Below are 24,753 nucleotides of genomic sequence, written 5' to 3'. Positions count from 1 at the left end.
TTCATTTCCAGCTATGGTCAAGTTACGGTCGAGCAGCAACCTTAATGAATACGATCACAACACAAGGTTAACTCTAACCATAATGTGAGAGAGCTTGTCAGTTCCTCTGGCTATGTTGATTATAGGCTCTTAATGTATATGAGACAAGATGGTGCAGCATACATAAAGGGGAATGTAGATTACAGACTCACCTGCATCCAGAACTCGCCCGGGCCTGTCACAGCGGAGCGTCCCACCTCCACGAAGAAAAAGTTTTCTGAATGCCCGCAGCGGCGGACGTTCATCAACTGCAGCACCACAGCAGCAGCATCAGAGTTTAGCTTTACAAAGTTGACCGTCTTATCAGTCAGGCAAAGGCGGTAGATGCCCACCAAGTTCTTGGCTTGACCCAGGCCTTTGGGCCACACCTTCACCTGCCACACCTCTTTGAATGCCGGCCCAGGATTGGGTACTCCATAATCCCCAGCAGCCCCGCTGTCAGTGGGGTTCTTACCTGGAGGGACAGAAGGATATTAAAATGTAGTAAGAGTGAAACACTAAAAGGCTATGACTGACAAGGAAAAATGTGTTATACAGTAGAGGATTAATGGAGAACAACTGCTGCAACAAATTCCTAACATGACCTTCACGCATTTGTGAACAAAGGGAACACCAGGTGAAACCACCACTATTTACCTGTTAGCAGAGGACGAGAGCCTTTCTTACGTAAGCTCTGCTGATATTGAGCTTTTCACTGATTTCCAAACCTGATTTGAGTTCAAACGAAGCATGCAGGAACTTGTGAGACCTGTTCACTGTACCGACTGGCTCCATACCTGGGGTCTCATTCATCAACTACACACAAACATCCTGCACACATACACCAGTGTGGAAAAATGAACCTGCTGACAACTAAAGCTGCGCACAAGAGTGATGACTATGAAAGAAAAGCAACCGTTGTGGAAAAACACCAACTTGGAAAATGCTTAACAAGTGAATCTTCTCCAAACCAAATGCAAATAGATGGCCAGAAAGCTGAGAGGAAGCACTCTATAAGCTCCTCAAGAGCCATCTTCTGGGGCTGTTCTACTGACAATAAAGTGGCTTTGTAAACTAATAAAACCTAGTGTCTTTTAGCAGAACTACAGGCAGTCCATTCACCCTTTGTGTTAAGTATTCTGTATTCAGACAGCAGGGAATTAGTGAGGCGAGGAAAAACAGGAGAGAAAGCTCTTGTTAAAATTGGATCCTGAGCTTGTAGTGGCCATTCAAAGGCAAAGGACTTAACCACTTAACAATATTTGACTGCCTGTTTGGTTTTTAAAGTCACTTTATTGTTCACAGATCTAAAGCAGGAAATCTGCACATTTCCACAGAAAATTAGATCAATTCTATCATGCTGGGCAACTCATTGTGCCTCTGAATGTATCACAGATTTACCTCTAAGCTCTCTTACTTTCAGCCACAAGGGACCTCATGTGTGTAGACTAAAAAACACCAGGATTATAGGAATACCACGATGTGACTCATGTTTTAGGGTGGAATCTTATTCGTCTTCAAAGGAACCACCCTGAAATGTTCCTTAAAAATTGCCCCTTTCCTTTCTCTTTTACCACATTTCTTAGTTTTCTCTGTCGAATTGCCAGGGTGGATATGTTTGAGCATGACAACTACCAATCTACAACACATACAATCAATCAACATCATGACAAGACTGAAGAAACAAACCTCCACCTCACCTGTTCCCTTCATGGGTACAGGATGTTCTTTGTGCAGTAATGGTGAACTTGAACACCTGCCTCATTAGGCCATCACATCTGGCATACTGAAGAAGGGACAAGTGTCTTTTTTGACAAGTAACTGAGTGAAAGGCCATACTTTCTCAAAGCTTGTGTGGTATTCTACTTAAAGCAGTGATTTTGGTCAAATAAAGCTAATCACAGTGTCTCCTGACCGCAGTATTATATTCGCAAGTATGTCAGCATGCATTTGTTCTTCCTTTCCCATGACTCCACTCCAAATCCTACAATGACAACCATATGTAGACGAGAAGCCTCAGCATGCACAGTGGACGCCATATTAAATGAGCTTCCGTTATGACAAACACTTGCCTAGGTCCTCTTCCCAAAACATTTTTACTTGTGATTGCAAAAGAGGGAGAGGTCTGACGTGTCACGCTCGGCCTTCTTGCCCAAAATTGGAGGATCGCTCTTAACTTGAAAGCGACTCAGAATAGATGTTTTGTTGAAAGCCATGGAGGCTGCGGCTTAGTGTGTGTGTGAAGGCAACCCCCCCCCCCCCCGCATTAGATGACTCACTCAAGGCCATGCATGGCTGTTTCATGTACTGCTTCTCTCTGTGTGTGAGGAGCTGTGTGCAAGAAGTCCTGTTTGCCTCCTCGATTTAGATTTACAACAGGAAGGGATGGTTTGGGGATTTTTCAGTGGGGACCAAGAGAATGAGGGACTGCAGGAGATTGCAAAGAGATACCAGAGAGCCATTAAAGAAGGCAATAAGGGCCCTTTTAAAAAGAGCCTTGAAAGAGGCGAGTTTATTTTAGGACTGCTTGGATTTTAAAAAATGTAATTACAGGCTTTATTTATTTTAAAATGAAACTTTTTGGGCCTTTACTTCTTTAGACTGACTCAGACTGCAGCGCAGCATAATTCCTCGAATAGTTTCCCGTTCCAAGGGCCCGTCTTTAGGAGAGAATAAGTGTGTTGTTTGTTTTGTGTACAGTGCACCCTTAAACCTTAGCTGCGCCCTCAAAAGATACACACATACACAAACATAAAAATACAGACAATTCTCAACAGCAATGAAAACCTTTGAGAGGCTTTCCTGGAATACAGGGATGATTAAACCCTAATGAACATCCTTTCTTCATGGTTACATAAAGCTAGCGTTGATCCTACATGGAGATGTATGAATTATAGATTGCCCCTGGCTTTCCCCTGGCAGACCTGCATGGCAGGGTGCGTGCTCAACCAGAGATGGCTGTTGAGAGAGCCAGGTCCTTCTTTTCTTGTTCACTTTGTATAAAAAGGCTATAAACCGGTAAACTTATCTTATCTTATCTTAACTTCCGTGCAGCACATCACCACCCCTATACAACACAATGAACCCTCAGAAAAACATGCACTCAAAATGGCCCTTAGAAGGAGATGAAGCTGAGGACGAAAGGCGGATGCACATGAAAGCAAAATACACCTGGAGGTGATAAAGCGTCTGCGTTAAGCTTGCTGGTTGAATAAGGGCGATGTGTGCGGAAAAACATTCAGCCAACCTTCATTCAACCTTGAGGGATGGTGTATGTAAAGAGGTTTATAAAAGTTGACTTTATTTATTTCTCAGTTTTCAGCAACCTGAAAACAACTTACACTGGCTTATTCACACACCAGGTGTTTACTTCACTTTGGCCATGACCGCACATGAAACTTTCAGTCTCATGTGTGGTTCGAGAATGGCAACCTAACGCGGCCAACACTGCTGTCTATTCATGCCAATTTATTTGCTATGCTCAGCTGCCTCTCTTGAGAACACATACTGTATATAAAGGGGCCATAATCTAACCCAATTTTCTGGGATTTAATGTATGAGTTATTGGCGTTGAGGCGACGTTGTGTGTCCCTTGCTTGCTCACTGCATGTTTAGAGGGAGGAACAGGGTGCAATATTTACCCTCAGGGCTGCCAGATGTCTGATGGGATATTGACAACTCCTCCTTGAGTGACAGGCTGATTATGGCTGTTATGGTTATCACACAAAGAAAGTAGGTCTTCCTTAGGGATCCTGAGTGCCTGTGGATTGTGTCTTCTCACCCACAGCGAGGAGAGGACGGGGGGTATTGTTACTGAAGCACTGTGCCAGTGGGTTGGATTCTATTTGGCGTAAGTTTGAGTTTTAAAATCTGAGCCGCTCACTTGGCTTTCCGCATTTAAGTTACGGTCAAGTATATTGCATTTCTGTGAAAAAAAAAAAATTAGATGAATGAAATTTATAGCAAGATTCAAAATATAATCCCTCTTCTTAGTTAGCTAATGCAGCCTGTAAATCAGGGAAAACTGCTTTGGCAAACAAAGCGGCTGGCTCTCACTCGGTTCTGCTTCAAGTTTCTGACCTCATTACCCTAGCATGCTGTGCTGCGCCATAATACCACAAAACACTGCACAGAAAACTTCTGAGGGCTAAACCCCATTTTCTACCCCCCTCAATCTTAGCTACTGTGCCCCTCATATCACACCCCACCCACTGCCATACCAGGTTACCATCGCGGATAGATGGGAGACAGCTGTGTACTTTTGTTCGGGCATGTACTTCAGAGAAGAGACAGAGTTAGCCACTGAGCAGTGAAAACAGTTGGTCTAATCTCTGGCTGACATGTGTACCCATTTCCCTCTTTTTCAATTCCTCTGGTTCCTATCTCTTCACCCATCACCACCATCTGTAATCCCCCCCCCCTCTCTGGGCCCACACTCAGGGACATGATGCTTCCCTGAGACATGTGTACTGTGTCAGCCATGAGAGCACACACACACACACACAAAGTGCATGAAATTATTATTTATCGGTTATCAATTATCAGTGGCATGGACGAGATTTGCTGTCCATGAAAAAAAAAAAAACTTTAAGTAAGTAATCAGAAGCAAACACGCTCACTAAACTGGCACTCGTCTTAGACTTTGAGTCTGGCTCAGAGTGTGAAATGTGAACAAAACCAGTTATGTTCTGCTTGAGGGCCTTAACTTCCAAAATATTGAGTTTTTTTTTTAAATAAAATCATGTGTAGTTTTGAAAAATTATCCAATAAGATTCCTATTACACAAATTTTCCAAAGTGAATAAATTGAATTTCAGAATTAAACTATTCAGGAATTCATTCTGGCCATCCAGGCAAGAGGCCACTGACTTTTCCCCCATTTGAATAAAGAATTAGATTAAAATATATAAAATCAGTCTGGAAAGCTGACACTGACATGTGACAAAGAATATCAAGCAGGCTGCACGTCATACCTTACGTCGTTAGCATCAGGGTTATGTACCAGCAAGCAGCCATGTGTGCACACTTTGTGACTATCTGCCTTGTCAAACTTTGTAATACCCTGGGCCAAGGCAAGAAACAGCTGCACTTGAAACGAAGCAGGCTTGTTTCTTAATGATTAAGAGGGGGCTTCAAAGGCCTGAGGATTTAACTTATTATGCTGTGTTATATATACCTGTAAGGATTGCACTTGTAAGGGTGTGCACAGCGAAAGGAAACAGAAAACTCTCCAACTCGCCTGTGTACATTCCTTTGTGTGAAGATGTAAAGAACACCACAAAGCTTCGCACAACTTTCATCTCATTTTATAAAACTGCTGGGATTTTGGTCTCAAAAGCAACACTTAAAGCTTATAGAACACGACTTTACTTTAGGCACTTTTTTCTTTTGTTTTTTGAAAAACATAGTAAACAAAAACAGAAGCTTTTTACATTTCCTGCAGAGATTGAGACAGACTTCCTCTTATGTCTCAACACTAGTGTTACATGGCATCCAATCATCTGTGGCATAGCATCTCCAGAGGAACAGCACAGCCAACTAACGAGGAAGGCTTTCACTAATTTCTCTGCATGTTTCACATGCATTCACAGTAAGGCCGATAAATCTCAATTCATGAACTTCCTGAACTCCACTACAGGAACGGTAATGAGTGAGTATCTACCAACAGCAATCAATACAGCCTGCTATGCAGTTAAAGCCCCTCGGCTCTGTCATACTCAACATATGGGCTAAATGGATCCGTTGCCCCTGGCCTCGCTTTACTGTCAGTCAAACCCGACCACCTAATTGACGGGCTGCTTAAGCGATGAGGCAACTCCAGCGCACAGCGGCTGGCATAACGAGGAGCGCTCAAGGCCTTTACAGAATAATGACATTTAACTGTAACTGTAATGCAAAAAGCTGCTGCAACAAGCCAGAGCCGGCCATAATAAAGCCCGGCTGGCCAGCTTGTCGTGTTAAATGAAATTAGATGGTGTTAACCTGTACAAACTATTTACGCGCAGGAAAAATCCTGTGGCAGCTCAACGCTCTTTGAGCCAGGATTGGAAGTGAACTAGCTCCACTGCAGGGGATGAAACAGTTGAGAAGACGCAGTGCTCTCTCCTCTCTGACTTCGTTAGCACACAGCCTCAGCTGTGCCACCAGTTGGTGACCCTCGAGACCAAAATTACAACCTAATTAGGGAGATGAGCAGTGCTTAAGCGCGGCTTAACATTTAATCGGCCAGCTCGGCGAGCCACTGGTGAGATCCAGATCTCATTGGCCAGAGTAGCCACATGACACTCCTGAGCCACAAACAGCATCTTTAATCTTGACACCATCAGGAAAACTCATTTAAAAAACGAAAAGAGTTTTGGTGTGATTTCCTGATGTTTTGAGGCTTGGCTAAATCTGACACCAAACACATTTGTTTTGTGGTGTCAAAAAGTGTCAAAATCTACATCGTGATAATCCACAGCCCTAACTGAAAACACATCTACAGTGAGGTTTTGTGGATTAGCATGAATAACCATATCATTATATTTGGAAACAGATGTTGTTTCTCAGTGTTTCAAATGTATTTTTTCCATGGAGATTTACTGTACTGCAGGGATGTCAACAAACCTCTGAAGATCACAACAAAACCAGCTGAACAGACAGACGACGCTCTCAGGCTGCGGCTGCAAAGGAAGGTTTTCCGTCATCGTTTAATCTGACGACCGTTTGTTCGATTTCAATGTCAGAAAGAAGAATGGTCATTATAACATTAAGGCGGCATCTTCAGATGTCTTCTTTTGTCCAACTGGTTAAAAGCCAAACAGATTATTATTAGATATGACGGAAAAGGGCAAAAAAAAACAACAAACTTTTGTTTCACAAGCTGGAATCAGAGTTTGACATTTCTACTTGAAAAATGACAAAATCTAAAATAGTTACTGATTTTCTGTCTTGGACTAATCTACATTTCAGCTGCACTCTGGGTAACGTAAACATAATTAAAGTTTTTTAAATTCATACATGCAGCCTTTCTTGTGTGTTCGTGTTTGTAGCTCCTGTTTCCGACTCATTTAGCGCCACTTGCTCCAGTGTTTAACTCGGTTTCACTGAGGTCAGTGACGACTCCCGAGGTGGTGGCCTGAGCTGACAGTTTTCCTGACAACGACTGCGGGCCGCAGCTTGGCCCGTCTCATCGAGGTTAAGCCTTTACACACTCGACTGACTCCTAACAGTTGAGCAAATAGCTGCCCTCAAGCCCTGATACTGTACTCGCTGCCCAAAAGGGTCTTACTGGACTCAGCTGAATAAATAACCGGGATCCTAATATCGCCCTGCACGGCAGCTGGCTCATGTTTGTGCAATTACCGCCGGCTCGAGGGCAGGCTGTACGATACTAGACGGTTCCTGAGCCGCTTTGGCAGAGTTTCCCAGGCCCCAAACACAGTATGGAAGACGCTGCGCTGTATGACAGCATGGATGTGTACAGTATTGTGCTTCATCTGAAGTGTACTGCTGAGAAACCGCTCCACCACCACCACCCCTGCCCCGGGGGGCCTCATATGAGCAGCTACACAGGTATCAGATTGAAGGAGTGGCCCTCTTGGAAAGTATGTGAGACAGACACTGCAGCATCTACTGGCTCTGTGCTCATCAGCATCGCCCGGTGCTCATTCTGCAGGCTGTGAATTCCTCTGTCTTCCCAGTGGGACAAGCAGTGGTAGAAGTGACAGTGGGTGTGTGTGTGTGTGTGTGTGTGTGTGTGTGTGTAGATGTGAAGGCTGAATGGGGAGGAGGTTCAATCAACACACAGACACCGAAGACTTGAAACTGTGTATGAGTTGCACATACTAGAGGAGGGTTATTACAGGCAGGAATCCTGACAGTGTTCAGTGTGTGTGTGTGTGTGTGTGTGTGTGTGTGCATTGAAGCTATTTTCGCCCATGCAGGTTTAGGCAGCAATAGTCGGCGGCCCAAAACAACTCCCCCTCTTGCAGGAACTCTCCCTACACAATCCTGGATCATGTGTCTAAGTGTGTGTATGTGGGGTGTGTGTGTGTGGCCTCATTTTTGTATGAACAGAAACTGCAGCACATACCACAAGAAAATGCCAGCCAGCGTGTGCCTTTACACAGCAGCAGCCGCAGCCCTTTGTCGCTGTCTGAGAGTGTGATTTACAGGAGAAACCCAACACTCGAAGCAACAAAAGAGGGAGATGAGAAGCCGTCAGCGCAGCACAGCGGACCTGTAATTTCACAAAGGACTCATGATGACGGTTGAGCCGGCCGGCCGCTTGTCTGGTTTCCTCGGACGGTCGGGCGCGCTCACCTGCTGAGCAGCAGGCCGGTAAAGATTTCTGTACGTCTGACCTTTAAGCACAAGCACTTAGTGACTTTTCTAGGCTTTAAAGTGTCGGCTCCAACATCTGTCCTCTCGCTTTCCCGTCTTTGTGGGAAATTGCCACACACTTGGGAAAAGTGGGCTGTACACACACACACACACACAAACAAGCACACAGACCCAGTTGTGTAAAAGCGGAGGGGGGTGGGGGGTGTACACAACCTTGACACCAAATCAGAAATTTGCAGGGTTTCCACGAGATTTCCCCTAATGCACCTCCTGGCAGCCTGCATCTTTTCAGCGGGGAGGCGGTGGCCCGTAAATCAGCCAAACCCTGTCTTCAACCTCGAAACAACTTACTCTCCGGGGGTTTCAAAAGAGAACGGGAGTATTAAACGGATCGCTCTCTCTGCTCAGCAATCAGCTGCTTTGTGTAACAGTGCAGGAGGGTCATGAGTGACAAGCACCTTGAACTCGTACCTTGCTTTGCCAAGATTGCGTCACTCGTGTCCCTTGCGGCCCGTCTGCTCTCTCACAGCGAGGTGGGGGCTTAACAGGTGATCTGAAGTCGCCCTGCTGACACTGTTGCTCCGACAGCTGTGTTTGCACAGCGGCTGATAGACACTATTTGAGAAAAATCTACATGGGTGATTTTTTTTTTTAAGTAGAGGTGGGGGGGTGGGAGAGTGCATTTGTCCAATGAGACAGCACTGAATAAATCCACTGCAGGAGAAGCTAAGCTGCTTACTCATTACTATTCAATCAAGAGATAAATATGAATATTTAATGAACTGGACGGTCTCTGAGGGGGACAGGTGTTAAAGGTGCTCTTCTTCGACTACTTTTGGGACACCCCCCACCCACCCTCCCTCTAAGATCAATGCCTTCTGGTGTAATATTGCAGTGTCAGCAGAAAGAGCACAGCAGGCAAAGTAAACAAGAGGGCAGGGTGTGTTTGTGCAGTTGACTTGGGAAAGAGCGGACTACAGCTGAGGCCCACAGAGACAGAAAAAAAACCCAAAGAAAGTCTGGAGGACAAACTAGGAGCAAATATCTTGACCTGACACCGGTGTGATAAGGGCTGGTGTGGAGGATAAGCTCTACAGTGCATCTGGAGCGCGCAAGTGTACACACACACACACACACACGCGCGCGCGCCAGAGGCCGCTTGTAAACAACTTTAAACTGTCTGAAGTGTGGAAATGAACACCACCCAGCTTAAAATCCTGACAACCTTAAAAGAGCAGTGCACACGCGCCACAGACTATGTAAACTTGGCTTGGCGAGCTGTAATGGTTTTTAAATAATCCCCGCATATTATCCAAAACACTGGAACCAAACATGTCCCGATCTGCAGTGCGCCGCCGCCGCCGCCGCTCCGCTCTGCAGCCACTGCCACGTTTCTCCTCTCTCATGCGGGAGCCTCGTACAGTTGCTCAGTTGTGTGCCGTGCATGCATACATGCAGTGCGAGCGTGCATGAGTGTTTTGTGAGTGTCTCGCTTACTTTTGCACTGCAGGTCCACCATGGCCTGGTACCACTCGTCCTGGTCCGCCTCGTTCTCCGCGGCGATGGCGAAACTCTCGGCCCGGGTGTACAGCACGATCATGTGCTTGTTCTTGGAGTCGGCCCGCTTGTTGATGTTGAAGCACAGCTCCAGCGCCACGGCTTTCTTCGGGACGGGGGCCTTGCCACGGAATTTCTTCTCGCTCTCGTAGTACTCCAGGCGGGCCGGGCCGCGTTCAGAGGCGGCGCGGAGCACGAAGTATCGCCTGTGCATGGACTTCTGCTTGCGGAGGTAGCCGCTCTTCCGCACGTCCTCGCAGCTCTGGTGCTCGCCCGCTTGGCTCTCCATGACACGCCAAATGTCTCCTCTAATCCCCACCAAAGAAAAATCAAACAAACGCGACTTCTTTTATTGCTATTGTAGTATTTCTGCAAGTTTCAGAGAGGTAATTCAAACATCCCCCGGCCCCGCTCCCCTCCCTCTCTCCCACACCGACGTGAGAGGGGAGGCAGAGGTCGGTTTGGGGTTGCTGCTACAGCTGAGTCCTGGAGGTTAAACCTGAGCCAGGGTTTGTTTGCGGCTGCAGCTACGCTTGGTTATCCTCTTCTCTTGGTTGTTTTCGCTCGCAGACGGACGGAGCAGCGCAAGTTTTCCAGGCGCACACGAGCGAGCACATGCGGCACGGCTCGGCACGGAGCTCCTCCTACTCTCTCCACTACTACTACCGCTGCTGCTGCTGCTGCTGACAGTGTTTCCAAGAGCTGTCTGAGCGGTTTAATCCCATTTACTGCACATCACAGAGTGCAGAGCCCATCCCGCTGCACACGCTGCCTGTCTCTCTCTCTCTCTGACCGCCTGCCCCCCCACACAGCTCTGCTCGGCTCCGCTCTTGTCGCCGTAGTGTGGAGAGGAGCGGAGCGGCTACCGTGGAGCAAGACTGTCACTCACCGCTTAGTACTCTAGAACGCCGGTGTGTTCACTGACCCAGCCCCAGCTCGGACAGCGGAGCTTCCAACGTTATTATATGTTTTTTTTTATTTCGTTTGAATTCATTCGAATTGAATTAAGGATAAATTAAACAAGAAAATATGAAAAGACATCGAAAAACGAAAATAAGATAAACAAGGATTGTAAGATACATGCAGGATTGTCTGGCAGCTACGTGATTAGTGCAGTCTTGCATATTATTTGCATTGTCTTTATTGTAATAACTTAGAAAGTTGTTTACAGATATGTAGCTTAGAATACAGAAATGTGTGCACAGGTATGTAACGAGAAGGTACTCCACAAACATCAACAATAGAATATTGGAAAATGTTAGTAAAAATAAACAAGAATTCACATGCACCAACACACAAATGAGCAGAGATAAATAGATGTTGTGAGAATGTAGGCCTATGCCAGCACTTTATACTGGTAATTATCTGCTTGATTCAAATAAGACACACTTACATTTGTTTCTTTCTTTGGCACCAAGATCGTGTGTGTGTGTCATTTAATTTTTAGGAATATGCACAATGTGAGGTGGGTCAAGATATTGATATTTTACTTACAGTATGTGGTGTAATTTTTTTAAAAAACCTCCCAATTGATCAAATTACTTCTACTTCAATCAGTTCATACAGTGAACCTGAAGGTGTGGGTGCTGGTGCAGCAGTCTGCTTTTCCCTGTTAGTAACTCGGTCTTGGTTCTTGTTCTAACTTCCATAGCTGCTCACAATAAACTTCACTGTAATAAGGTTAGTAATTCCAGTGGATACCCAAAACAACCTTCCCGTTTATATCCTTTTCTTGTGCTGCTGTAGGAGTTCATCTGAGGTTCACTTCACTGAGAAGCGATATTTCCCACAGCACGTGAAGGCGGCAGCAGTTCCCGCGTGTGTGGAGTACTGTTTCAGTGTGTCCTGTTCTATTTACTGTGAAAAGACAAGAAAAGAAAAAAAAAATCTCCTCTGTGCCTTATTAATATGTCATCAGATTCACTTTTAAAGAACAAATCTAAACATTTACTACATTAAGCGTGGCAGGAAGTGGCATTAAATCTAATCATATAAAACCAAACATTCATAGTGAATTCATTAAATCCTGCGGGAATAAGGAGGAGTTTTATTTTATAACGATTACTGATGCACAAACAAGATACTGAGCTGCTGGAGTCGAAAAAGACTGAGACAGACGGGTTTTATCCAGCATTCAGACCGTCTGTGGTTTCAGTGCTTTTGATCTGTTTCGACTGTCTGGCTGAGCAGTGAAGCCTCCATTACTCACTGCTGCACGGCTCCAATAAATCCCATCAAATGGTGCACAGACCGCCCGCATTGTTCATATGCAATGGGTTTAATCTGAATTTTAAAATGAATAATTTAACTGCCTCGAAACGGTCATTCTGGTGTCTCTGAAAGGGTTTCTATCTTTGTACTGCACTCTCATGCGGTATCTGTGTTGTTATGTAATATGCATCCGTAAGTAACCTTGCGCACGAGGTCAGAGAAAATTGAACATCAGGCGCCCCCTGCTGTTTGAGGAAGTCAGTGCAGCCTCTAAACACAAGCCTCTCAAGATCTTAAGGCAACTTCTGTAGTTTTACATGTAAAGAGAAGGAAACACACAGAGCCAAACTGTCTTAAGAAGCAACAAACTGATTTTATGAACATGAATACTTGTCATTACAAATATGTTGTTACATGAATCTTTCTTTTTTATTTGGCAAATTAATAGAAACCTCGCCTCCATGTAGTTTAAACCAAGGATAAACAAAAAAGCAAGAAACATTTTGGTCCGGTACATGAAGCAATGATATTTTTTTATAGATATATACACATTTATATGAGTTATTTTTTGAAATTGCTTTTACATTCAGTAGCATCTCCTTTTAGCCCTCTAAGCGCATGCAGCCAAGGAGTGGAAAGCATAGATTTATCCTTTAAAGGACAAAAAAAACCCCAAAACAAAACAAAACAAAACACAAACCAAACAGTGAAGAATGCAAAACGTGTTCCACACACCCACTACAGAGGAAAGCCAGTCTTATCTTCCAACCCTAAATAACATGCATCAGGAGGCTGTTAAGGCTGTTGTAACCATCTGCAGAAACTCGTGTCGCAGAGTCTCAACTGGCTTCTCCGCTGGACGGCTGAGAGTTTTTAAAGGAGAAGACAACGAGGACGTGTTCACTGACAGGCTGGGCGTTTTTTTTTTTCTTTTTTCTTTTTTTGCACTTTGAAACAGGAGATGAAAGCAAATTAGCAGCAGCAGCAACAGCAGCAGCGACGTGTGTGTTTCTGCAAAAATCATAGAGGCTGTCGTGTACTCGCGACTCCCACAGAGCCCTGAGGTGGCGTCGACTGGCACACACACACACACAAACACACGCACCTTTTCACATATTAACAGCAGGGGAGGGGAGGGGGTGGGACACACACTCTCACACATATATGAATTTCATAATTACATTCACACAGGCTTTTTTGTTGTTTTTTCTTTTACCCACCACAAACACGTAAACACAGACAGAGAGAGGAGAGGGGGAGAGGAAGGAGGGTTGTGGGGGGGTCAAACCCTCCCCCTTCCCCCAGAGTGTGAAAATACTCCAAAGGCATTGAAATGGCAGCGACTCCTCAAGTTCACTTCTCCCTCGGTTCCCAGAGATGGATGGGTGGGTGACATTAGGTGCAGGGAGGGAGGAAGGGGGTCAGATGAAAGGATTTCTCGATGTCCCCCGACTGGGGTAAACATTCCCCTGAAAAAGACAAGAGAGACACGGTGAGAACAAGCACTGTGGACTTTGTAGAAAAAAAAAGGAGAGCTCAGGTGGTACACCAATTAGCCCCTTCCTTTTATACCCCTGAAGTTGCTACTCACTGTAAACGGGTTCACCGACATCGGCCGCGGGACTTTGGACTCGGAGTCGGACGCAGCGAATGAGGCAAAACCTGCAACAAACACGCAACATGGCAGGAAAAAAAACACAAAAGCAGGTTCAGTGGTGCGATGAAGCACTGAAAGCAGAGACCGCAGAGGCAGCAGCTCTGTGAGTGTGTGAAGAGCTGCTGTTAGTGGACACTGAAATAATGAAACATCTGAAGTGGGTCCAAAACGGTCAGCCTGACAGCTACAGTATGTGTGCAGGTTGTTGTTTCCTTCCTCATGGGTCTCTGCATTATGGATCAATCTGTAATTTTGTGTAGGCTGAGGCAACTTTCTCAATTTGTCTGAACCTCGCACAAAATAGTGGACAAATCAAATTTACCATTGGCTTCCTGACTGCTGGCCGACTCGTGGGGAAATGCATTCTGGGTAGCGGGTGCTGGGAAGGAGGCGGCAGGAGGAAAAACGGACGTGGGCGACGTGACAAACGCGCTGGACTCCCCTGGAGAAAAGTTTTACACACACACACACACACACACACACACACAGAGTGAGATGTACAGTACGTGTATTACAAACTACACGTCTGTCATAGACAAATTAGTTGAAAAACTGCTTGTTTCAACTCCAAATAAAATCTGTAGCTTTCTTTTAAAATACAAACAGTTGATCAGTTAATTAAAAGTCAAATCTGACTGTAAGATCATACAGAACAGCAAAACTCACACAAAAAGCTCTCTAAAATAAAAACAAAAACTTTTGATCATCTTTCAAAACTACAAAGTACTCCTGATGCAAACGAGGAAGGATGTGGCAGAGAAATGTCTGAAGGAGCGCGAGTCTCACCTCCTGATGCGTTGCTGAAGGGGTTACTGGGGGAGAGGGCAACGGGCTGCTGGGAGCTGGAGCTGAATGGGTTGGGGAAATCTGAGACACACAGGGAGAGAGCGAGGAGGAGGAGGAGGAGGAGGAGGAGGAGGTGTCATTCACAGTGTGTGGTGGTACATTCCTGTCTATTCAAACCAACACTGATCTGAGTCACACACATGCATCCTAAATAGGTGATGAATGTAAATACGGCAAGTTGGCAGGAGGGATCAATGCGGTTTGTGCTTACTTGCAAAAGTCTGGGAGCCGGAGACTGTGTCGACGCCGGGGGAACTGGGGGAAAAGGTAGAGAAAAACCAGAGGCTGGATCTTTAAAGGGCTCCTGTTAAGCAAAAGCCCATATGATGTCTTTTTTGTTTCTACCTGGCAGGAGTCGAGCTGGACGAGAGCCTGCTGCCGAAGATGGTGCTGTACTGTGGAGGGCCACCAGGTGGAGCTGCAAACATACATTTCACACAAAGTGAGAGGCAATTTAAGAGATCTATTGCTGAGACCGTCCTGAAATGTGAGTGGAAATTCTCAGAAAGAGTTCAAACGGTTGATCCTGAGCGTGTAAGTCATCGGAGAACAAAAGCATTACAAATCCACTGAATAAAATATTGTTTCTTTGTTCTGCTTGATATGAATCAAACCGAGCTGAGGCAGAAAATCAATAACCTCATTACTCTGCCAGACAGGGCAGGCTGCGCTGAAGGTGGACAACAACAAACCTTCTCGTAGGAAGCTTAAGGGCTTCTCACATGAGTCCCAGGTGTTAAAAAAAAAAAATCACCACCTTTGTTATAGGAGCTGATTTTTAAAAATATATCAACTAAGTCCTTTGAATCAAGTCTGTCTATGATCCGGAGCACACACAATGAGCATAATTCAGCTGTTAAAAGTCTTGGCATTTGGAGTAAGGATGTTATGCAATCTAGCTGAGCTGGCCGTGACAATCTGCATCACACGCATGCTCTAACTCTCCCCCTGCCTCGCTATCTGCCCGTTACTGTGTGGTGGAAGGAGTACTCAAGTCCTTTACTGCAGTAAAAGTGTAAGTACAACATCAAAATACTCCACTACAGCTTATTTTTTTTATTTGGGAGGGTCTTAGTAGATGCCTTTCCCACCCCTTTCAGTTATTAAAGTGAAAACAGTTGATTGAACTGCTAACAACCCATCTGAAACATGATAATGGGCCTCCGCTGGGTGCTGCTTTTTCATAAGCCAAAAAGGTTGAGAGGCTGGTTTAATCTTAAACAGTGTGTTGTGTTTTATCAGTTTGGTGCATCATACAGAGAAAAGTAACCAGACACACCATTTTATGGAGCTGTTTCTCTGGGGTTGGGCTACCAAGACATTTTGGACAGTGCTGTGCTTCCAACTTTGTGGCAACAGTTTGGGGAAGGCCATTCCAGCATGACTGTGTTTCCACAGAAACACCCCTGTTATAGCTGCAAAGCTGTCTGAGCTTTTAGAAACTAATGTCATTAAAGTCCCTGTTAGTGTAATGGCCAAGTGTCCCAATACTTTTGACTACATAGTGTATGTCAAGCAAAATCTGGAGCAGAAGTATAATATAAAGTGCAGTACTTAGAACATTAAGAGCATCTACTCATGAAGAAAGATATTTCCCACCTGCAGCTGATGATGACGAGTCAGAGAAGACGCTGTCCAGCTGTAACACCGCAGCGTATTTGTCCTGGATGTTGGAGTTGCTGGCCGGGGTTGTCGTCTGGCCGACGCCTCCAGGCTGCTGCTGGGACAGAGACTGGTTCAGAGGCTGCGCCTGGGGATGGTTCAGACCTCCAAAGTCGACACTGAGAGACTTGGGGAAGGCCCTGAATGGCCCCGTGGTGCCCGAGGCCGATATTGTGCGACCTGTGAGCGAGAAAACCAGACTGAGCTTCAGTGCAAAGACAGTGGATGAGGTCTACTGCAAGTCACATGTGATCCACAGTTTGGAGGTTTAAAACCTGAAGGGCCGGTAACAACATATTCATAACTAATTCTGCAGGTTTCTAGAAAGAGCTAAGCAAAAATCCACTCAATCTTAGTTTTATTCTGTGCTGAAGTGGTAAAATAACATAATCAAAACAAGTGACCTAATTTTACATTTCTATTTAAATTCATGAAACAAAGCAGATATAAAATTGGGATGTTTTGTATTTCAGAACATGAATTGTAGATGTTCAGCTTTAGATTTCATTACAAGTACTTGCATACACCGTCTGCTGACGACAGTGATGAACTGATGAAAAGCTCCAACTGCTAAAGAAGATCACGGTCAAACCATGAGGCGATGCTGTTTTATTTTTTTTTTTCCATCTGCTGTTTAAAAGGTTCAGGATGAACTTGAAAAAACTCCCCACAAGGCCAATTTAGTGGCAGTTCTGAAGCTCGTCAACAACCTTTCGCCCATGTTGCTTTAAAAACTGAGGTTCAGTGTTCATTCTTGACGTCAGAAACAGCGGATGAAAAACCGCAAAATGCATTTAGTAGGTGTTCTGAAGCTTTTCTTTTTTTTTTATAATCACCATTCAGCCTTTCAAGCCAACATGGATGATAAGTCTGAAAAGTGCTCTGAGAAAAAAGTGTAAATTTGAGCATCTAACTCCATTTGCTAAAAATCATGTAGCGGCTCAACAACAACAGAACGGACTCTAAAGTAAGACTGTTCTGTCAAGTGACTTGAAACAAACATCTCAAATGCTATTTGAGTAACGAAGAGCTTCGTCATGCTAAATCCAGATCAATTCTTTGTTTGTATAAATCAGACCACGTAAACCAGCGCACACAAAGCCATTTATCTCGTGCTATTTTAACATTTTCATGCTACAAGGCTTGTCCAAAGCAGGATTAGTTTGACATATCAAGCAGCATGTACCTTCATCGTGGTTAAGCATTAACAAAAAAAAGAAACACAAACAAAAAAAAAAAAAAATCAAAAGGCACACCAGTGAGCCAACAAGTTCTTGGACAGCTGTCAAAAGCACCAGCCACAAATACACAACTGTTAGATGGTAACAAAGGCAGGAAACTACAGTTCACATCTTTGCAGGTAGCAAGCTTTCCACAAACATTACAGCCACAAAGCATGCTTAGTATCAGCACGGGGATACGAATGAAAATGGCTTTTGGTTTTCCCTTTTAAATACAGCTTGTTTTCTCCTGTTGGCTGAGGAGTCGGAGACACGGGCCAGACCAGGCTTGATGCAGATTATCTGGAGATATAAAGCATGCGACAGTAAAGCTGCATGTTTTTGGGATGTGATCATACACCGCTGCAGGGCTCGAGATAGAGTCTATCTTCGCAAACATACCTCAACTATCTTGAATACTTGTTTGTAATGTTAAAGTGTATCGTGGGATTACAGCTGTGCCCTACATAGTTTTTAAGAGCTCCGACGCCAACGTGGTGCGAAATGTCAGCGACCCTCCGCTGACGGGCGTGAGCAGCAGCTATGGCCTATAAATAGCATTACTTCAAACTTGTTCTTTTTCCTCTGGGGGAACAGTGTGTGTGTGTGTGTTCATCTCTCCTTGACCCACTCGGCCTTCAGATGTGGGCTTTGAAGTGGGGAAGCCTGACTGGAGAAGAAAAATATCGACCCCGAATGCAGCATGTGACACTGGCCAGCTGTGACTCGGACGGCTGAATGAGTACAGAGCGCCGGGTCTCCTCTCAAAGTGCGCTAAAATAAAGCCAAATTCACATGCACGCGTAGCACAAATCGGACGTTCCATTATGAATGACAGAGCACGAGCAAGAGCTTATTGATCTCAGCCACTCAGCACACACTCAAATGCATCGGCTGGTGCCATGTCTTACCTAAAGTGAAGTGGTTTTTGAAAGAGCTACTGGCTACGAGGTCGGAGGAGGAGATATTGAGATGAGACAGACAGAGAGAGAGAGCAAGAAAAGACAGAGGGATAAAGGAGTGGGCAAAAGAGAGGAGAAGGTGTCACTGACGTCATATGAAACTGCCGTCCTTGACGTCGTCTGTGGCCGGCTGAGCAGTTTGTTCGATTTTGCAATTGAGGAAAAAAGAGACCCAGTGTGCTAATATGATGACATGGAGCTCCTTGACATGGTTTTAAAAAAAAAAAAAAAAAAATTACTACTGCCTCGTCCTTCCTCCAAAGTGACACTTTGAGAAGACAGAGATGAACGGATGGCGTCATCAGTGAGAATCAGCGAAAACAATCAGCAATCTGGACGACACACTTGACACTAAGCAGGGCCAGATTGTACAGCTAGAGCCTCACAGAGCAGAATATAAATGGGTTCAGTATCTATTTTATCTTTTCGTGCACACAGAAGGAGGAACAAGGTTCACAAATATCAGAATTATTAGCTCTTAGTTTTGTACATTCAGGCACAGACTACTGCAGTTTTTAGGCTTCATCTAATCAGACATAAGTTGCTAAAACTCTTTCTAGTAAAAGATAAAAACTGTCCAAGAGTAAGGCTGGCATTTTTTCCTGTCTTCAGCCAGTCCCCTGTCAGTCCACGTGTCAGCACTTTCTAACTTCTCCAACCTGTTTGAGGATGTCAAACCCAAGTACACTGGTTCCTCTTGAAGACGTAAATCTTAATAAACAGGTCACAGTTATATATATACATATATATATATAGTTTAATTCACAGAAAGTGCTCTGGTGAGTATTTAGAAACATCAGCACAGTGCATGTGGGACTGAGCTGAAATTGACTGCTTGTGTTAATGGTAAAGAAGAACCTAATTTAATAACAGACGAGGAGAGGGGTGGGACGACACACACCTGAGGGCCGTGGGAGGGCGGGGAAGGAGGGGGCGTGGCTCTGAGCTCCCAGCGCTGACGACAGGGAGCCCGGCCGCTGTCTTTCTATCCCGCACAGCGTGGGATCTGCATCAGACAAAGCAAAGCACAAACAGACGAAGGGATCGATCACATTCAGCCCCAAAAATATCAACTCCTCTGATACTGATCCACCTCCCACCTTTCAGAGGGGGATCTCTGAAGCTCTGGGAGCGCGATGGACGAGCCGTGAACACGTCCGTCCGCATGTCGGCAGGCGAGATCGCAGGAGCTCGATCCCATGACGGCAACTGGGACTGAGACTACGGGGCGAGGCGGAAAGGAAAGAAAGAAGGTGGGTAAAAAGGTAAAAAGAGAGACACAAAGGGAGAAGAAGCGAGTCTTTTTCATGCTTTCTCAATAATTCATCAGCAGCAGCTTTGATGTCGAAGCTACCTGGACTTCTCGCCGTCCGACCCATCAGTTTTTGTCTCTGAGCTGCAGTGCGGAAGTGAATTCAGGTCGTTTCTTCACCTTCTCTTCTGTTCTTCTTTTTTGGACACTTTGAACTACTTCTATCTTTCTCACTTCCTCTTTTTTTTATTTATTTTTTTTACCATGTGCACCCACTTTCTCACTTCAGTCCTCATTCTCTCAGTTTATTACATGCACAATAGGGACACATTAAGGTCTCTCACCAGTGGTCTTGTGGACCTGGCGTTGGGGGGCAGGTTATGGGACGGGGCCTGGTTCACTAAGGGACCGTGGGAAGCAGGCATGGCCTGGACCCCCGGGCTCCACGGACCCTCGACGTCCCTGCGGTTCTTGCTTTTAGAATAATGCCTGAAAGAGACGGGTCACTTAATGCTGTTAAAATGAGAATGTGTGACTAACTGGACCCATAAAAAAAGCACAAATAGGGCCTGACATTTAATCAGTTACCCACCGATCAAACACCACAACAAAGAGCCTTTCCAGGACTTGAAACTAAATCCAAAACAATAAGTGCTCTTTTATTCCCACCGTGAAAGCAGCGTTGAGCTACGGCGTCTCAGTTTGTAGTTGTCTAAATCTGGAACAAATGCCTTAAGTTGTTTGGGCCTAATTGTTCCCTGTTATGCTCTTTCCACTTCCAGAGAGCTGAAATAGTTTCTTATCAATCAGTTGTTAAGAAAATCAACAGAAAATTCTTCTGTAACAATTTTTGGACAATTCATCAATATTTTAAACTTTTAATGCTGAGGCACAGTGGTGCTATGAGCTAAACGCCAGCGTGCTAACATATTAGTTAGAGATTAAAGCATACAAAATCACTGCTAGCTGCTGTCCCATACATCTGTAAGCCCGCAGCACTAAAGTCTGATCACACTAACATGTCACACCAAAATTCTCACCACTTTTTCTTCTCATATTTGTCCTGGAGGAACTCTTTGAACTTCTGAGAGTCCTTCATGTCGGAGCAGCCGTCCGTCTTTGGGTCAAACACACATAGCCAAGTCCTCCTGCCGACCTGAAAACACACACACACACACACATTCTACCTGAGACGGTGGCAGGTCATACAGCAACACCAACTTCTGCGTTTGTTTGACAGCCTAAGAGAACAACACGGACATCATCTGTGACTCAATATTCAGAGGGCGGCAAATAATTCAATGAATCATGACCGGCCGGATTGCTCTTCAGAGGATGATGTGGAGAGGAAAAGGGAAAAAAAAAAAGCTGCATTGCACACACACACTCCTGCCTCTCCTCACATTGTACCTGACACACAGACACACATCCTGGCCACCATAGAGCTGATAAAAACGGTCAGCACTCATCTTTACAGGTGAAACACTTCACCCTTTACCTGTGTGATATAAGCTCGGGACTGAGTGCTGCCCACACCAGTGGCTCCCTAAATGGGTCCATCTTTTAAAAAAAGGTTCCACCGCATATAAAACATGAGGTGACATTTTCATTTAAAATACAGGAAATGAGCAATAAACAGCAAAAATTTACAGTGGATCAACTGATACTGGATTTTTGAGGCCCATATTAATATTTGACAATACAGAAAATAATTTGGTGATTATTATAATAATAGATTTTCGAGCACACAGAGTAAATATTTAATCACTCCAGTTCTTCTCAATTCCTGTTTGCCTTTTGCGAATAATTTGGAATTTCAAACAGTCTACGAAACAGAAAAGCTATTTGAAGATATTTTCTGACACATCATAGACCTGAACTTAGAAAATATTCACCAGATTAACCAGCAATAAAATCAGCACATGAGCACTTTCAATATGGATCCTTTGCGCTGAGCGGATCGCCCTGGTTTAGAAAAGCTTGGGAACCACTGGCCTGAACACACAGAGGGAACAGCTGGTGGTTTGGGTGGGTCAGACAGTGCCGATCCTTTTGTTTCTTGGCACCGTGCGAGCTGGCCAGTTGCATTTTTCCCAAAAAAAACCCGACCACAAAGACTGGTTCTACTGGTCGCCATGAGGGAGACTTCATATTACATATCAGTACCAGAGTGTGAGTTTAAAACCTGAACTTGTACCAAAACAAACAGGGACTGATAAGCTGCAGCTCATGGCTACAGGGGAGTGAGTGTCACTCACCTCGTTGCCATGGTTTTGGAGGAATTCCACTTCCTGTTGGGAGAAGGTTGTCATTGAGATAGACTTGACTCTGTGGGGAGGGTTGAGGCCTCTCCTGGGACACAAAGAGGACAGACAGGGAGAGACAGAAGAGGCAAGTGAGGCATAAAATGAAAAATGAAAGATACGTGGTCAATTCTCGCCCCTGAGACGGGACAAGGTGGACACAGCAAGGTGGGAGAAGACACATCTGGCACGTGGCTGTGAATTCAGGCAGGACTGGTGTGAAATAAGGTATCACACACACACACACACCTTGGTGACAGAGCAATGCATGTTCCCACTAACCATAAGCTCTTACTGTGTCCATGCTGAGGGGTGGAGGAGGAGGAGGAGGAGGAGGAGGAGGGTGGGGTTGGGGGGCTGGGGGCAAAATGGGACACTACTGTGTGCAAGATTGCACAATAAAGTGCTGAAACCGTCTTCCTGGGGAGTGTTAGGACTGAGCTGAACATGCAGAACAAAATGTGACAGCACACACACACACACACACACACACACTCGCGCCCACATTGGAGAGGAGCCGAGAGAGAGAGAGAGAGAGAGAGAGGGAGAGAGAGAGAGGGAGGGGATTGTAGTGTCAAACCTGCACCATGACGAAATAAACCGTAACTCAGAGCTGGAAAATGACCAACTATCGGTCTGTCGTTTAAGAAGCTGTTGGAAGACACGCGAGAGAGAGAGAGACAGAGAGAGAGAGAGGAAAGAGGTGGACACTGCGTAAATTAATTTGCGCACACAACCTCGGCTGCTGCACCACCACCACCGCCACCATCACACCAACACTCCCTGGGAAAAAGAAAATAATGCACAGTAAATCTGGCTCTGCGTGGCGCATGGTGTAATCAAAGGCCTGCCACTTTTACTCCACCGCTCCATCAGTATGTGTTTGTCCTCACACTGATGCTAAAATGTGCAGTAAATAAGCCCAGGAGGCGCGGCAGGATGTTTTTTTTTTGTTGTTTTGTTTTCCTTACTCACAGCATTCCGGAACACGACGTGCACACGAAACTGCCCACTGTGATGTCGGTGTAAGTAACCCCGGGCTGGTTGCACTCGAAGCAGTGTTTGTTTACTCCGGACTGGGCCAGCTCCCGGACCTTGCGGGCGCAGATCTCCTGGTTGTCCCGGTGCTTTCGGTTCGACATGTTTCTCTCCTTCCCCACCGGGTGCCTGAGAGCCAGGCTCGGTGTGAAGCCGGTAACCCACCTCCTGAAGCCCCTCCGTTCCACTACATGGGGCACTTCACGCCCGCGTTATGCAAACGCGTTTATGCGGCTTCACCCTCAATGCGAGACTGCGCGGAGGAGAGGCGCGTCAAGTTAAATAGAGGCAAAGCTGCAGGTGTACCGGAAACGCTACAGAGGTCCTTCAAAGTAAGAGCAAAAGGCAGGTTGCGTTTTAGATAACGGTCAAATTTACATGTAGGTTGACTGTTTCTTTAAAAATGTGTTCCAATTTAAGCGCTGGTTACCTCATCAATCTGTTAGTAGGTCAAGGTATTTTCCAGTATCTCTGTGTTTTCTGTGATTCAGCGATTTTCAGAGCACTTTTGACATAAAGATACTGAGAAAAGATGGAAAAAAATGTCAGTTACAGGAAAAAATTAAAAGTTTCCTGTTAAGATTGAAGAGCAGATGGCCAAACAATCTCACCACAAGGTCCGCTTAGCGACTGTGGCCTCCAGCAGCAGATGGAGTTCGCACAGTTGTCATAGAGATGTGGATGTTAACATTTCCATATTTTCTTCCTCATCCATGTTGGTTTAAAATTTGAGACTGAACTCCCACTTTTGAGGAAGATCATGTGATAAGATAAAGCTGCACAACAGGATCTTATGACTCTTTGTAATCGGAGTCAGCGTGCTTGTCTTGTAGAAGGAAATCTAACTTGTCTTTTTGGCATTTTTGTGCCTTTATTTAATAACTGACAGTGCAGAAATGATGGGAAATTAGGGGAGGGAGAGAATGGGGGGAGTGACATGTAGCAAAATGTCATTGACCTGACATGAACTGAGGATGTCGCAGTTGTTTATGGTCAGCAGCTTAACCAGGACATCCTTGAAATCTCGTTTTGATACTTTTAACACTCCAGTTGAATGCAGTCACCTACACTGTGCATCATCTTAAACACATTTGTGTTTTAGCAAAGTGTAAAAAGGGGGCCTACAGTGCATTTTTTGCACCGAGCCCCAAGCAGGTTAATGTGTGTAATATAGCAAATATTTTATTTCTAAGTAGCTATGCCGTAACAACCCGGTCCCTGCTATAGATGGTGAGGCAATACCGTTCTTGAGGGCACAGTTGAGATTAAAAGGTGCTACAGGTCAAATGTTTTCTACAAATGCCATCCAGGCTTTTATTTTGAAAAACCCATGATACCTGAAACTGTTTCTGCTTTGACACTTGGGCAGATGCGTGGGGAATCTCCTGTCAAAGACAAATAAGAGCCTGTATAGCAGTCAAATTTAACCTGAGAAAAACAGCTGTTTAATTACTCTTTCAGAACCGCCTGTCTGTCTTGAGTGTCTGACTTTGCTGCGCTCCTTGCGTGCGCCATTTACGCACACGCCCACCATTTTTTTGGCGCAGCGCTGCGCTCCTGACTCTCCAGCGCGTCTTGGAGTGTGGACAGATTTTTCTAAAGGGAGAGCTGGGGAAAGGGAAAGACACAGCAAAGCATTTTGATGAATCTAAAGTTCATAAAGGAAAAGTTAACTGATATTCTTAGTTGTACATTTCACAAAG

The 24,753-nt window shown here is 45.1% G+C and overlaps 2 protein-coding genes and 1 long non-coding RNA gene across 10 annotated transcripts in view; all 3 read right to left on the bottom strand.

Moving 5' to 3' along the window:
* The window catches only part of si:ch73-335l21.1 (insulin receptor substrate 1-B), a 39,705-nt gene extending 28,886 nt beyond the window's left edge, over positions 1-10,819 (bottom strand). For 4 of the 6 annotated variants that reach the window (XR_006842373.1, XR_006842372.1, XR_006842374.1 and 1 more), the window contains exons 1-2: positions 9,840-10,819; positions 192-493 (exon numbers count right to left, since the gene is read on the bottom strand). Coding sequence is in view for 3 of the 6 variants with exons in the window: in XM_046380386.1 (XP_046236342.1) it covers positions 192-493; positions 9,840-10,188 (651 nt within the window). In the remaining 3 variants the exon portion in view is untranslated. Of the gene's footprint in view, positions 1-191; positions 494-8,091; positions 8,920-9,839 lie in introns of those variants that run through there. The other 2 variants (XM_046380388.1, XM_046380389.1) reach the window with 2 other exon arrangements.
* A 922-nt stretch (positions 10,820-11,741) lies between these two features.
* The window catches only part of LOC124054419, a 25,428-nt gene continuing 12,416 nt past the window's right edge, over positions 11,742-24,753 (bottom strand). The window contains exons 2-3 of the long non-coding RNA XR_006842378.1: positions 12,109-13,215; positions 11,742-11,756 (exon numbers count right to left, since the gene is read on the bottom strand). This is a non-coding gene — a long non-coding RNA (uncharacterized LOC124054419). The remainder of the gene's footprint in view (positions 11,757-12,108; positions 13,216-24,753) is intronic.
* agfg2 (ArfGAP with FG repeats 2) lies at positions 12,464-23,339 on the bottom strand. Of its 3 annotated transcripts, none has more exons than XM_046380393.1 (14): positions 22,988-23,339; positions 21,968-22,061; positions 20,750-20,865; positions 20,054-20,198; positions 19,558-19,678; positions 19,359-19,463; positions 18,407-18,439; positions 16,215-16,455; positions 14,959-15,036; positions 14,825-14,868; positions 14,554-14,634; positions 14,090-14,209; positions 13,702-13,772; positions 12,464-13,579 (listed from the first exon to the last, which is right to left on the bottom strand). In XM_046380393.1, exons 1-14 carry the CDS (start codon positions 23,152-23,154, stop codon positions 13,532-13,534), a joined length of 1,464 nt encoding a protein of 487 aa, XP_046236349.1. In that variant the 5' UTR covers positions 23,155-23,339; the 3' UTR covers positions 12,464-13,531. The 3 variants fall into 3 exon arrangements, with proteins under 3 accessions (XP_046236349.1, XP_046236350.1, XP_046236351.1); XM_046380394.1 differs by having other exon boundaries at positions 14,959-15,031; positions 16,213-16,455; positions 22,988-23,335; XM_046380395.1 differs by lacking the exon at positions 18,407-18,439.

This window comes from Scatophagus argus, chromosome 23, assembly GCF_020382885.2.
Source record: "Scatophagus argus isolate fScaArg1 chromosome 23, fScaArg1.pri, whole genome shotgun sequence".
In the NCBI taxonomy this organism is placed as follows: domain Eukaryota; kingdom Metazoa; phylum Chordata; class Actinopteri; family Scatophagidae; genus Scatophagus; species Scatophagus argus.
Note: the sequence above shows the minus strand (reverse complement) of the source record. Positions and strands in the feature narration are given on the sequence as shown.

Coding starts and splice junctions, on each gene's coding strand:
- agfg2 (XM_046380393.1), bottom strand. CDS start 23,154: ATGTCGAACCGAAAGCACCGGGACAACCAGGAGATCTGCGCCCGCAAG. Junction 20,866..21,967: donor TCCAAAACCATGGCAACGAG/GTGAGTGACACT, acceptor GTGTGTTTTCAG/GTCGGCAGGAGGACTTGGCT. Junction 15,037..16,214: donor GACTCGTCATCATCAGCTGC/AGGTGGGAAATA, acceptor GAAATGTATGTT/TGCAGCTCCACCTGGTGGCC.